General features: G+C 46.3%; 1 protein-coding gene across 1 annotated transcript in view; it reads left to right on the top strand.

Moving 5' to 3' along the window:
• Nucleotides 1-15,283, top strand: part of PRKAR2B (protein kinase cAMP-dependent type II regulatory subunit beta) — a 180,712-nt gene that overhangs the window by 149,651 nt on the left and 15,778 nt on the right. The window contains exons 5-6 of the mRNA XM_074984145.1: nt 6,860-6,966; nt 9,344-9,497. Of these exons, the coding sequence (XP_074840246.1) occupies nt 6,860-6,966; nt 9,344-9,497 (261 nt within the window). The remainder of the gene's footprint in view (nt 1-6,859; nt 6,967-9,343; nt 9,498-15,283) is intronic.

The following is a 15,283-nucleotide window of genomic DNA, read 5'->3' as shown; positions in this document are numbered from 1 at the left end:
AAAAGTGGGAGGGGGGTGCGGTTGGGTGCTCCATGGTGTGGGCGTTGGGGCAGGGAGTGTTGTGGAGGAAGGGGTGGGCAGTGCGGGGCCTGGCAGAGTTCACCCCGCGGCCTCATCATCGAAGTGGGCCCCCAGGGCCTCCCGGACCCGGGTCCCTTCGGGGTCCACCTGGCGACTGAGGGCAGCGGGTGGCTGCACGTCGGCCCTGCCGGCCTCCGCAGCCCAGCCCTGGAAAAAGGCCTCCCCCTTGCTCTCCACCAAATTGTGCAGGGCGCAGCAGGCACCCACAATCAGGGGGATGTTGTTGGGGCCCGCATCCAGGCAGGTCAGGAGACATCTCCAGCGTCCTTTCAGGCGGCCAAATGAGCGCTCCACCACCTGGCGCTCGTGGTTCAGGCGCTGGTTGAAGCGCTCCTGGCTAGCGGAAAGATGGCCCGTGTACGGGTGCATGAGCCAGGGCTGGAGGGGGTATGCCGCATCTGCGATGATGCAGAGGGGCGTGGTGGTGTCCCCCAGAGGGATCTCCCACTGGGGGATGTAGGTCCCCACCTCCAGCCGGCGGCACAGGCCCGAGTTCCGGAAAACCCGGGCGTCGTGGGTGCTGCCAGGCCAGCCCACATAAATGTCCTGGAAACGGCCCTGGCTGTCCACCAAGGCCTGGAGGACCACAGAATGGTAGCCCTTGCGATTGATGTAGCATCCTCCACTGTGATGCGGGGCGCGGATGGGGATGTGAGTCCCATCCAGAGCCCCGAAGCAATTGGGGAAGCCCGGGGTGGCAAAGGCCACGATGGTGTAATCTGGGTCCCCCAGCCTCACGAGCCTGTGCAGGAGCATGGCATTGATGGCACGCACAATATGCAGGGAAAGCACATGGGAGAGCACCAATGAGGGGTGAGCAGGGTGTGCGTGGCCCTGCCCTGCCCTCCCCCGACCTCCCCTCCCCTCCCCTCCCCCGCCCTTCTCTGCCCGGGCCCCCCTCCCCTGCCCTGCCCTGCCCTCCCCCCGTGGGTTCTCTTACCTCCATGAGGACACCCCCGACGGTGGCCTTGCCGACACCAAACTGCTGTCCCACAGATCAGTAGCTGTCTGGAGTGGCCAGCTTCCAGACAGCGATGCCGACCCGCTTCTCCACAGGGAGGGCACGCCGCATGGCAGTGTCCTGGTGCCTGAGTGCGGGGGTGAGCCACTGGCACAGCTCCAGAAATGTCTGCCGGCTCATCCTGAAGTTCCTGAGCCAGCGGTCATCGTCCCACTCCTCAAGCACCAGCCGCTCCCACCAGTCGGTGCTGGTGGGGTAGCTCCACAGCCGCCGGCGTGTGAGGCGGGGGGCTGCAGAGTTGGGGGTTGAGCCCTGCTGCCCTGGGGGCAGCTCCTCCTCCGGTGTAGCAAGGAGGTGCTCAGCTGCCTCCCGCATGGCATGGATCAGGGCGAGCCCTGCTCCTGCCGGGAGGGCTGGGTGGACCTCTGGCTGCTGCTGCTGCTGGGGGTCCATGCCTGCGTCACCCGGGGTCTGTGTGCCTATGGCTCCTCAGACCATGTGCTGTGCAGGCTGAGTGTGTCTGGGAGGGGCCCTTTAAGGGAGCAGCTAGCTGTTGCCCCAGAAGCGCTAGGCCGCCCTGTGACCCTGTCTGCAGCTGTGCCTGGCATCCCTATTTCGATGTGTGCTACTTTGGCATGTAGACGTTCCCTCGCAGCGCCTATTTCGATGTGGTGCTGCGCAACGTCGAAGTTGAACATCGACGTTGCCAGCCCTGGAGGACGTGTAGACGTGATTCATCAAAATAGCCTATTTCAATGTTGCTACATCAAAATAAGCAATTTCGGTGTAGGCTTCACGTGTAGACGTAGCCGTGGAGAGCAGTGGCCTAACCAGAGCACTGAGGGGCATTGTGGGTTACATATGGGTCACCTCTGGAGGCTAATAAATTTGATTTTAAGGTGTGGCACTTCCCCACTAGCCTTTATTCAAACTTTTAAATTCGAATGTGACACTACACCCTGTAGGTTCTGACAATATTATGATATAAATATTAGTGTTCCCTAAATCAAGGTACTAGTCTTTACAGTGAAGACAGTCACGTGGTAATATCAAGCTGCCTTCAATTCTATTTTATCTGCTAGTGTAGATGTAGCCTCAGTCTGTTTTCCGCCTCACATCCTGGAAGCTGTAGGGTGAAACATGGCCGATCTGATATGTTCAGAACCGGTTCGAAAGATTTCTCCTTGGAGGTAGGAAACCATCTATCCAGGTCACCTACTTGGCCAAGTCGTGGAGATTCTATATGTGGTGTTTACGAAGTCATGCCTCTCCAATGTGATCATCAGTTGCCTTTATCTTAGACTATCTGCTACATTTAAAGCAGCAGGACTTGTCAATCTCATCAGTAAAGGATCTCCTGGCTGCTATTTCAGGATTCCGCCGAGGAGCAGCAGGCCAATCAGTCTTTGCTAACCTGATGGGTGGGCCATTTTCTTAAAGGACTGGACAGATTATATCTGCAAGTTTAGCATCTGAACCTGGCGTGGGACCTCAGCCTGGTGCTTTAAAGATTGATGGGGTTCCCTTCAAGCGCTTAGAAACACGTTCATTCTATCTTTCGTAGAAATTGAAATTCTTTGGCACAATAACTTCAGCCCGGAGGATGTCTGAGCTCTCAAGGCCTCAGGTCTAATTCTCCTTACATCATATTTTTTAAAAAAGATGAAGTGCTGCTTTGCTTTCATCCACCCTTTCTCCCTAAGGTCAGTTTTATGCCAATGAAGACATTTTTCTTCCAGTCTTTTACCCTAAGCCAGGAACAAAGACTCCACTTCCTGGATGTTGGAGGGCATTATTAACCTTTTATATTGAGCAGCGGAAGCCATTTTGTAAATAGAACTTACTTGTTTTGGCACCAGACAGGATGAAGAGCCCCCTGGTGGCCTCTCTAAGGATTTCATAGTCAATCATATCCTGTATCCAGGCGCATTACAGTTTTAGCAAAGACACTTGCACCTGCACTGAGGGCACGTTCTGCAAGCGTGCAGGCCTCCGTGGTGGAATTACTGGCTCAGGTCCTGATCCAAAAGATCTACAGGGCAGCACCATGGTGCAGAGTCTACACTTGTATTTCTTATTCTGCCATTACCTAGTATACCAAGGACAATACAGCATTTGGCAGACCAATGCTTCAAACAGTGATCCCATGAATTCTGACCCCACCTTCTAGATAAAGGTTGGGAGTCACCTACTTGGAATCAACATGAGCGAGCAGCTGAAGAAGAAAAAACAGCTGACTACCTCTCATAACTGTTATTCTTCTAGATTTGTTGATCCTGTCCATTCTAAGACCTGCCCACATTCTCTTTGTTAGAGTGAACTATCAAGAAGGAAAAGCAGAGATGATGGTTCAACAGGGACCTATATGCAGGGCCATGACAGCATGATTCCAGGGGTGCCTGAGCTGACCCAACAAGTAGCACAACTGGAAAACCTTCCAGTGATCATGCACATGATGTGTATACACCCACTTAGAATGGACATGAGTAACACAGTCCAAAGAACAACAGTTACAAGAAGTAGATACCTGTTTCTGTGCACAGAGAGTCCTTCTGTAGATCAGCAGTTCCCAAACTTTTATTAGTTCACATCCTGTGTCACCTTCTTAAAAAATTGTTTTGAAGTAAGTTGATGGAACATCAGGGTTGTGCACCATCAGTGGTGCACAGGCCACTATTTGGTAACCTCTGCTACATGCTTACAGGAGAAAAGGGCACATATTATAGATATTCTAAATGAATAAAATGAAAACTCCATTTAGCTGTTGCTTCTGTATAGATTGAACATGGATTCATAGAAGTGAAAGACTAGAAAACTATCTGTTGAGGTCATCTAGTCCAGTCTCCTGTATTCAGGGTATGACTAATGAAAAGCCACTCCTGATAGGTGTTTTGTCTTGAAATGTGCCAAACTTTCAAAAAAGCTAGATGTTTGTTTTTTCTGAAGCTGGAGTATGTAGTTATGTGTAAAAGCCCACTCACCTCCCTTGAACACTGCATCAATAAAATATGTGCTTGCACCTACTTTTCTTTTAGCTTTGCACTACTCTTGCTTGCTACTGCCCTTGTCAGGTGGGTCTTCAGTGACTCAGCACTCAGGCTGAGTCACAAACAGTTCATATGTGGATAAAACAAACCCCTTCTGGGGTACAAATCCAACAAGGCCTATCACAGTACCCTGGTTATATATCCTCCTGGGCTTGCTTCCGAAGCTGTCTCTTGGCTCCTTCTGGGCTCTCTTATTTTGTCCTTTCTCAGAGCTTCTTCCCTGAAGGCTCTTTGCCAGTTATTCCATTTCCTCAGATGAGTCCCTCTTTGCAGTACAATTCACTCTCCTTCCAGGGAAGATCAAAAGTCCCACAAATACTGACCCTTTTTCTAGGTCTTCAACCCCTTCCCTGAGCTACTTCCTTTCTGAATGCCTTAGCCACTTTCCTAGTGGCTGGTGGCTGTTGGGAGGATCCTGGACCCACCCACAACTCCAGGTCCCAACCAAGGGACCTTATAAGTAGCAACTGCCTGCAGTTTCTGCAGCCAGCCAGGAACACCTTCCTTGCTTCTCTGGCTCCGACTAACTGCTGAACCAGGCCGATCCAGCAGCTCCTTTTTATATGAGCCTGCCGGACTCTGATTAGCTTCTCCCTGCAGCTTCTCGCTGATTGGCTGTTTCCTCTTGGTCTCTCTAGGCAGCCTAGAAGATGCCCCTCTACTGCTCTTTCCTGGACCCTCCAGCAAGGGGTGTCTATGTCTAGCACTCCCCTTTATAAGTTATAATCTATCTTCTGTGTGCTTCTTAGATATCAGTTATATGTGACTAATATTGTGTAGAGTCATGAGTATTTACACATACAAGGTCATTTCAATGTTAAAACATATGTTATGTCTACACTACATGATAAAGTCAGTTTTGAAGCAGTGAGCTCGATTTTGCAATATTACTGTCTTCACTGTGAACGCCATGAGGTAAATTTTAGAGCGCGCTAACGTCAATATTATTAAACCCACCATGTGAGTCCGTGTAGTGCCAAGTTAGAATTTAAAAGGTCGGATTAATGGTAGTGTGGAAATGGCATTTATTTAAATTGACTTTACTGGCTTCCAGAGGTGTCCTGTACATATTCCACAAAGGCCCCTGGTTGTCTGCTCTGGCCACTTCCATCTGTGCTGCTCTCCGGGTGTGCAGGAAGTAGATAGCAGGAAGCCTGCAAATTTGAATTCAGCATCAGGAAGGCCGGGAAATTGAAGTGGGCACCTGGGCCCATTTCGAATGTACTTATGATCAGTGTGGCGATCACATCTAGACATGGAAAAAATAGCCCCACCACAGGGTGGTGGCTTCTTTCCTGCACAAGACATAGCAGGAGAGGCCAAGATTTTTTTCAGCACTGGCGCCAGCCCCCACACCACCACACGACATGGCTGCTAAGCTGTGGGGTTCATGCTTATATGAGAGACTGAGAAATTTCTTTTCTGAGGTTCACATTTGTATGAGGCAGTCCCCACCTCCCCCACAGGTGCTACACAGTCTATTCCCCACCCAACCACGTCATGTGGCTAGCCCCTACCCAATAAAAGTACATGCCTGTGGTGCAGTATAGCCCATGCTGCCAAACAGCTCCACATCCAAAGGCAGGAAAGATTTTTGAGGGCTGGCTGATGCAGGGGGTAAGTCCCCTCTGCCCCCTGCACCACAAAGATTTGATTTTCATGGACTGGCTGCTGGGGGAAGGCGTGGAGACTGGATGGTCCTACATAGGCAACACAAGACGGGGAACTTGATCTTTGCTATATTTTTGGTGGGACAGCATGCACCAGGGGGTTAGCAGAAAGCCCCTGAAGGGACCATCTCAACTAGTCCTTCATCTACCTCCCCCACACCTCAACATATGTGGGGGGTGGGCTGGATATCACAAGCTGTAATCTGTTCCCGTGATATTTTCAGAGATGATGTTACATCTGCTTTTTGTAAAATCTTTGGTATTTCAGTTAATTCAGTGATCTGTGGTTTCAAAGGGGGAAAAGTAGATGAGGGACCAGTTGAAATGGCACAGTCACCTAGATGATCCCAGGGTGGTATGACAGTCCTCTGCCTCGCACAGTGGTTGGCTGATCAGACAAAAGTCACACCTAAAAGGAATAATGCAAAGGTGTTCTTTCAATGGGGGAAAAGCAGCTGAGCAACCTGTTTATATGGTATAGTCACCTTCTGAAGCCAGCCTATTTGGTTTTCCTTTGCCTGGGTTTCCCTACTTTTCCTTCTGAAAAAATGACTGCTTTCCACAGGAGGGGAATGAGGGCAATGTAGTGTGAGATGACATCACATACAACCACTTGTGGGGCATTATTTTCCCATACTGCTCTAGTGAAAAAAATCAGAATGCTTTGGGGCTGAGGGAACTGTGGGATAGGTTCCCACAATGTATAGCTGCAACAATCGATGTTTGGTGATTTAGTATGGCATCACTAACTTGACTTTGTGGGGACTTTGTGGGGAGGTGAGCATACTCAAATTTGAATTTTTAAAAGCCACCATTACAAAGCTGAATTCAATAAATTTGAATTTATCTTGTAGTGTAGATGTAGCCTTAATAGTTCAAGGGATAGTCATAAAAGATTTAATAATATTGAAAGGAGCTAAGTAAATACTGTATTGCTACAAATGTTTAGTTAGGAAATCAACAGTTAATGTATTTTATGTGGCTGCTGGGGATTCCAACTAGTATTTTTGGATATCACACTATATTTTGGATATCAAACAAGCAATCTCGCATTATTATTATTTCATCTTCCAGTTGTTTCTGTTGTTTTTTTAAAATAGGAACAGATGTCTCAGGTACTAGATGCTATGTTTGAAAAGCTGGTTGAAGGAGGGGAACATGTCATCGATCAAGGTGATGATGGTGACAACTTCTATGTAATTGATAGGTGAGTGATTATATAGAACTGAAATGCAGAAGATTATGAACAGTTGTATCAACAAAAATACATTTTTGCACATACTTTTGGTTAAATTGGACAGGTGTACGCATATATGAAAGAAAATGCAAAGATACTTAATCAGAGTCAAAGTGTAATTGAACAATAAACAGCAGTTAGTGGGAAAAAAAAGTACTCTGAACCCACCTGTAATAAAATATTTGAAAGGGAACACATCACTGTTCTTTTAATTTAGTGGGCTACCACAAAGACTGTTTGATAACTGGACCTTAACCAATAATTGGAAAAGATTTAGTGTTCAAGATTTGAAATCTTATTATAGTCTCAATGCTGTTGGTGAAGTTTCTTGTTAGTCAGAATAAATTTTAAGGACATTTGCCTTGTGGATCTAATACTTCATAGAGTAAGATTAGTAAATAAAATGATAGTTACAATTACTGAAACTGTGATTTGGAAGCACCCTTTGTCTTGCTGCTGCTGTTGCTGCTGTTTACCTTTGACAAAATTCTTATAAAGTCATCAATATAGTTCGTTTTAATAGTGACCCCTTCAAGGTCAATGCACTTACCTTTTTATACTATCCATTTTCAGTTTGAAGTAGGATATAATGATACAGTCAGAGCTATCAGTGCTGGCTTACAGAGATAGTTGTGTTCTGTATATCTCTGAGGAGACTGTGACACATACTAGGGATTTTTCACTAGAGGATCAAAGTTTCTCCAATTCTTCTGGGCTTATGTCTTAGCCAATTCCTCTTCAGAAAGCTGCAGGGACTCAGTGATTTCTTTCAGATACATAGCTGTCAGGTCTAGGTGGTTTTTACCATCTGTCTACAATCTCCTTGACTTTGAAGGGAAAGGAATTGTAGGGTTATCTGAATTCTGTTCCAATTACTAGCACAAAGGAAGCCTATGAATATTTGGCACTGAAGTAGCCAATAGAGCACTATCAAACACTAATAGGGTGGCTATGTCATGTTTTATTTCTTTTTCAGAGAAACCACTATTGATAAATAGGGCTAAGATTTTGTCGTGGATATTTTAAGTAAAATTCATGGACAGACATGACCAAAATAGAAAAATTCATGGAAGTCATGACCTGTCCATTACTTTTATTAAAAATATACATGACAAAATAGAGATATAGGGTCCCTACACCATCTGAAGCAGAGCAGTTGCACAGGGGCTAGGAGCTGTGATGTTCCCCTGGCACAGGAGCTTGGGGGTTCCCCTGTGATAACTAGGTGCTTGAGGGTTTCCCTGCCACCCACAGGGGCTGGTAGCACTGGGCTCCTGACCACCAGTGGCAGCCAGGAGCTTGTGAGACCCTCCTCATCTCTGATGTTTGGGAGTTCAGAGGTTTCCCGCCTCACGTGTTTGTTGGCTAGGTGCTATGGGTTTCCCTGTGTCATTTGTGGGGTTCCCCCACCATTAGCAGCTCTGTGACTGCCCTCAGCAACTGGGAGCTTTGGTAATTCTCCACCACCCATGGTAGTCCCCTGCTGCTTGTGGCAACCAGGAGCTGTGGGGTACTCCGACTGCTGTGGCTTGGAGCTGTGGAGGCCACCAGAAGTGGCAGAGGTACCCTGCAGCTCTCTGCCTTCCCAGGAGGCAGGGGATCCTGCAAATTCCAGCCACTGCAGGCTGAAGTCCTGAAGATCACTGGAACATAGATTCCATGATTTCCAGTGACTTCCATAACGAACTCATAGCCTTATTGAGAATAATTTTGAGGGTCTGCTTTGCAGTTCAAAGTTAAAACTTTACATCAGAGAGTGTACAATATCTTTATTTTGTATTTGTTACTCTTTATAAGAACTCGTAGTATGTTTTAGCACCGTTCTCACCAGTGTAGCATATTGATCACTGTTTCAAAGAACATTTTAAATATGAAAGAACTTTTTTATTTGAAAGTAGTTTAATAGTAGAGCCTAATTTTCAGAAACCATTTCTTTGTAAAGACTTTTTATAGAGTTTGGTTAAAAAGAAATTGTTAAATAATTTAGACCCAAAATGTGTTCTTTATTTTTTAATAATGGATTTTATTTACATGTAATTTATTATTGTCATTCTGATTTTTTTTAAATTTTCATCATAAAGAAATTGTAACTGTTCTTCAAAATAGTCACCATTTCTAAGGCATACACAAATAAGTGAGAAGTCCCTAGAAGCTACTCGGTATCATTTAGCTGCACAAAATTTATATTTTCAGAGCAATACCATCAGTGTAATGTACAGTACATAACCATCTTGGTAAACTAAACAAAGCAATAAACTAAACTATCTAACTGCTCTGTTAGGAACATGGGGGAGCACAGAGGGTGGCTGTATTTACTACTCACTGTATTTCTGCATTTTGTTAACAGAGGGACATACGACATTTATGTAAAATGTGATGGTGTTGGGAGGTGTGTTGGTAGCTACGATAATCGTGGAAGTTTTGGTGAGTTGGCCTTAATGTACAATACACCCAGAGCAGCTACCATAATTGCTACATCTCCTGGTGCTGTATGGGGTTTGGTAAGTTAAATATTTGTTGGAATGCATTTTTCATTAAAACATTTTTCTCCTTTTATAAAATAATTAAAAATTGTATATCTGTATCTATAGGTACTTGAAATTTTAAAAACTGCCTTAAAATTGGAAATGTTTAATTAATATGAGAGGCCTTTTATGGCGTGCCGAAGAAAGCATGGGAAAATACTGTCTTTGCTAGGACTCTGATCATAAGCAAATGTGAATGTCAGAATGGCAATTTGATATAAGAATCACAACAAAACTAATTTTGGAAATTATCTCAATAACTTGCAGAACTTAGTTATCATGTTTGCAAGTGTAAGAGACATGTCAATTATTTTGCCATATCATGAAGAAATTCCTGGATTTTGCAAAACCTGAATGGCTTTGTCTACAGCAGTGTCAGCAATCTTTCCAAGGCAGAGTGCTGAAATTTGACCTCTTGACCTCTGCGTACAGACCGAATGCCAGTGATACTTTTTAAAGTCACTAATAGCCATACTTACAACAATTTCAGAAATAAATAAAGAAGCAGAGCTTTACTGTTTAGTACGGTGGGCAAAAGGGATTGGCCAGGGTGCCCCCAACCTCATGTCTGGTGCCTGCAGGCTGTGCAAGGGGCTGGTCAGCCCCACTGCTGCACCAGCCCCAAGCTGTGGGGGAAGCCTTTGGTGGAGGATCCAGAGCCTGGGTTCTGGTCCTGGCCTCATTCCCACAGTCCAGCAGGAGCCACGCGCTCTGGTGGGAGCCATGCAGCAGGGGCCCCGGGGCATGGGCTCCACCTGTGCTGTGGTGCCCTGCCCCAGGATAGAGGCTCCAGCCCTGGCTCCGCACCCTGGCAGAGGCCCTGCAGCTGGAGCTCCAATCTCAGCCATGTGATTCAGTGAGGGCCCCAACATCATGGCTCTGATTCTGCACTGCCGCTCATTGGTGGGACTCAGGGGAGGTGGGGGCCCTGCATGGCATCAGGGACTCCTCAACAGGGCTGTGGCCCTGGCCCTGTATTCCTGCCCCTCCCTCTGTTGCATGGGTATGGGGTGTTGTGGCTGGAGACCCAGCGGCATGCTACTACTATAAATCGGCTCGCGTGCCAAGAGTGGCACACATGCCAGGGGTTGCCAACCCCTTATTTACAGTATAAAAAATCCAACATGGGTGTTATTTGTTGAACTCACTATATTTGGAGTCTGCACAATAGTGATAAAATTTGCCCTCCAAAAATAATGTGACAATACTTAGATTTGTATTTGGTATGTTGAGAACGCTGGTATTTAAGAAAGCTTATATCTTGGTCTGGTAACTGATCCCAAGCTGCCATGTCAGAGCAGTGTTTGGTGTATGGGAACATAGGTGACTTTCTGCTACCTTGATCCCTTAGAGCAGGGGTCTGCAACCTGCAGCTCTTTAAGGACTTCTTTGTGGCTCCTAGTGGTGTAATTGCAAAAGAAAAAAACAACCCTTCCAATTATTTTTGATAAAGGGTGAATGTCTGAAAGTCCAAAAATGAACACCGCATGTCTAAATAACAAACAGTATGTGATCTCAAAATATTGGATAAACCCCCCTTTAATATGTACAGTGCATTGTGGGATATCATACTGTATCTGGGATTTGATTGTGTTGCTAATGAAGTCTTAATTTGGATAAGGAAAAGGAAACTTGTGGCATTCCTGCTGTGAAGGGCAACACTGAAATTAAACATGAAATGAAACTGGCATAATTGAAGTGCAGTTGGAATGGCTTCATAAAAAGAGTAAATCAAAAATGAAAGCAGAGAATTTCAAAGTGAATAAACCCAGTCCTTTGCATTTGTATCAAATTTGCCTGGGCTCCCTTTATGTCTCCTTTGCAATGAGAAATTCACCACCAACAGAGAATGCAACCTTGAGAGAATATGTAAAAAGTTTGTGAATGTCCTGTAGTAAACATGTATCACATTACAAACCATCGTGTGCGCTGTTGTTAAAACAGAGGTTACAAAAAATCTGGTTTGATGTTGTTTAAGAACTGTCTTGTATTCACATGCATTATGGTCTTTAATTATTCAGTTTTTTATCGAATTTGAAAAAAAAAAGCTCTTCTTGCTATTTTGGATGCTGACCCCTGCATTAGACTGTCAGACTCTCTATGTTGGAGCAGCCTAAATGCTCCTCTGAATTGTAAAGAGTTGTAATAGCCACCCAGGGCCATTGTAGTAGGGGGATTACAGTACATTTCAGCCACGTACTTTTGAGTTGGGTGGTGTGAGAACAAGATAGAATGCAGTACATCTGAGTACCCCTTCTTTCTCCTGAAAAGATTGCCCCACACCAAGGAATTCTCTTTTGCCCACATAGGGTATCTTTATGTTCCCTTTGGGCTGCTGAAATGGTGCCTAGAATCTGGTTTTATGTGGTTGGTTTAGCTAATATGAAGCTCATTATTGAAACAAGTGTGCAAACAACTGTGGAATGAAATATTTAACTGCAATATTTCTGAAATATTTTTAATCATCTGAAATTATATATTTTGTTTTTCCTGAGTCATTTACTCCAAACTAGTCACACAAAGCTAGTATATGTTGTTAGTGCATGTAGTCGGCTGTTGAGCCTGAAAGGTGCTATAGTGTGGGTGGGATCCTTGAAGGAAATTGGGCACTGCAGTGTTGAGCATCAGAGTGACTACCTTTTGGGTGCCTAGAAAATCACAGGAACACCACTGCGAACCACAAGCCAAGTTAGGTGCTAAAGTTTCCTGTACAATGAAAGGGGAGAGAGAGATCCCACTGAACATGATCCACAAAAGCCAGCACACTACATGAGAAACACCACAAGGTAACCACTGGACGATGCTGCTGAAAGGGGAGCATACTAAGGCTGCGTCTACGCTACAAGATAAATTCAAATTTATTTATATCCATTTTCTAATTTTGGAATTTATAAGTTCAATTTTTACCATCCTCACTTTACATCTTGCTCCCCACAAAGTCGAGTCATTGCTGCCACACACATATTGGGTAACATCGACTGTTGCAGTAGTGCATTGTGGGAAGCTATCCCACAGTTTCCTCATCCCCATAGCATTTGGGGGAGGATATGGGGTGCCTGGGGTAGAGGTAGTACCTTTGACTCTCTGGCAGCTGCACCTTTTCAGGCAGACAGAATCACTGGTCCTCACCCACCACTCAACTCTCACTGTTCGCTTCTAGCAGCTGTTGTGCATTACGGTGACGCCATCCCGTGGGCAACTGCATCAGCTCGCAGGCGAAACACAGTGAGGGGGTCTGGTCTGTCTCACATACCGACCTTATGGAGGGACTTGTTCCTTCTACCTTCTAATGCACAGTCTCTACAGTGGACCAGGAGTTGTGGTGCTGGAAATCGACAACTCCTGTGAAGGCAGAGGAAGACACCCCACTGCCTTGTGGGTTATCCTGGGAACGAGTAAGGCTAAGGGAGTAAACCCTGACAGAAAATCCAGAGGGGAGTCCTAAGGTGGTTCTGTGTCAACTTCTGGCACTGTCCTGGCAACTCCTCCAGCTGAGCTGGTACCAAACGTAGAGGTTATCCTTTCCTTTGGACTATATCAGTAAAGCTAAGGGGGGGGCCTGGTGTTTCGGCAGCCCAGGGTCTCCATAAAAATTGCCCAGGCTCACGCCTGGAGAGGTACTCCAGCATTGCTTAACAGCGTTGAACCAACACGGGAAGCAACAGATACTGGTTATAAGTTCTTGCTTGATTGGCGTAGAGAACGAGCGCCAGGGGTTGCTTCCGACGGTGGGAGAGACCATCACATCTCATTGGACAGTCGCTGCCTGCCTTAAGCTGGGCAGCCCCCAGCCAGTAGCATACTGTCTCGCCACAGTTCACTTGCCTCACTGGGTGCATGAAGCTTAAGGTTCCCAAACCTGACAAGTGACTGAAATGAGCACCTGACAAACCAACAAGAAAATTATTAAGAAAAGGAAATCATCAAAGTTTCAAGCTTGCTTGTTGGAATGTACGGACCATGTTGACCAGTTTGACTGAAGATCTTCAGGACATCAGGGACACCCGAAAGACCGCTGTCATCAACGAGGAACTGAAGAGGCTCCAAGTTGACATCGCCACTTTGCAGGAGATGCGACTCACAGCTTCGGGATCCCTAAAGGAAAAAGACTACACCTTTTTCTGGCAGGACAAAGCCCAAGAGGAACCCAGGGAGCACGGTGTCGGCTTTGTCATCAGAAACACCCTTCTGCGAATGGTGGAACTAGTCACGAGCGGATCAGAAAGACTCCTACAGGTCAAACTTCAAACCTGCGCCGGTCCCGTCCACCTGATTAGTGCTTACACTCCAACCCTGAACGCCACACCAGAAGCAAAGAACAAGTTCTATAACGAGCTCAGTGCTGCCATAGTGCAAATACCTGCTCATGAACAATTGTACCTTTTGGGTGACTTCAGTGCAAGAGTTGGAGCCGATCGTGACTCATGGCCCTCTTGCCTAGGTCACTTCGGTGTGGGAAAAATGAATGACAATGGGCAGCGTCTCCTCGAACTTTGCACGTACCACAATCTGTGCATCACAAACACATTTTTCCGAACCAAACCACAGCATAGAATGTCACGGAGACACCCATGCTCGAAACACTAGCACCAATTAGACTTGGTCATCACCAGATGCGACAACCTCAAAAATGACCTCCTGACATGCAGCTACCATAGTGCCAACTGCCATACAGATCATTCACTAGTCTGCTCCAAGCTCAAGCTGAGACCCAAGAAGCTGCAACATTTTAAACCAACTGGAAGGCCCTGCACTGATGCCAGAAAGAGGGCAAACTCAGAAAAAGCCGAAATGTTCAGAGAGACCCTTGAGGAGAATCTGCGCAGCAGCCCTGGGGGCGCTGATGCGACATCCAGATGGCAGCATCTGAAGGACACAATCTACAATACGGCCTTGTCAGTGTTTGGAAGAAGAGCTGGCAACACAAACGACTGGTTCAAAGCTAACTCCGATGAGATGATTTTAGCCATCAAAAAGAAGCGCGCTGCACTTCTGGAGTATAAACGCTCACTGAGTTAGAGTGCCCAGCAAGCACTCAGAGTAGCCAGCAAAACACTACAGCAGACAGCCAGGTGCTGTGCCAACAACTACTGGCTTAAGCTATGCAGCAGTATCCAGACCTGTGCTGACTCTGGTAATCTCAGGGGAATGTATGAAGGCATAAAGAAGGCAATGAGTCCTATCCAGAGCAAGACGGCACCTCTGAAATCCAAATCTGGTGAAGTCATCACTGGCAAAGCCAAACAGATGGAGCGATGGGTCGAGTACTACTCCGAGCTGTACTCATACGAGAACACTGTGGTTGATACAGCCCTCAATGCCATCAAGCTGCTGTCAGTCATGGACAAGCTGGACCAGGAACTAACTGTGGTCGAATTGAAGAAAGCTATTGACAGCACTGCAGTAGGAAAGGCCCCAGGCCAGGATGGTATACCACCAGAGATAATCAAGTGTGCCTTGGACACACTCCTGGAACCCCTACATGAGCTACTGTGCCTGTGCTGGAGAGAGGGTGAGGTTCCACAGTATATGCAGGACGCCAACATTGTAACCTTGTGTAAGAACAAAGGAGACAGATGTGACTGCAACAGTTACTGTGGAATCTCCCTCCTAAGTATCACTGGTAAATTGTTCGCTTGTGTCATCCTCAGCAGACTCCAGAAGCTTGCTGAGAGGGTGTATCCTGAATCCCAGTGCGGATTCCATGCCGAGAAATCTACCATTGACATGATCTTCTCCCTGAGGCAGCCGCAGGAGAAATG

This window comes from Carettochelys insculpta, chromosome 1, assembly GCF_033958435.1.
Source record: "Carettochelys insculpta isolate YL-2023 chromosome 1, ASM3395843v1, whole genome shotgun sequence".
Classification (NCBI taxonomy): domain Eukaryota; kingdom Metazoa; phylum Chordata; order Testudines; family Carettochelyidae; genus Carettochelys; species Carettochelys insculpta.
This window is presented reverse-complemented; position numbering and strand designations above follow the sequence as displayed.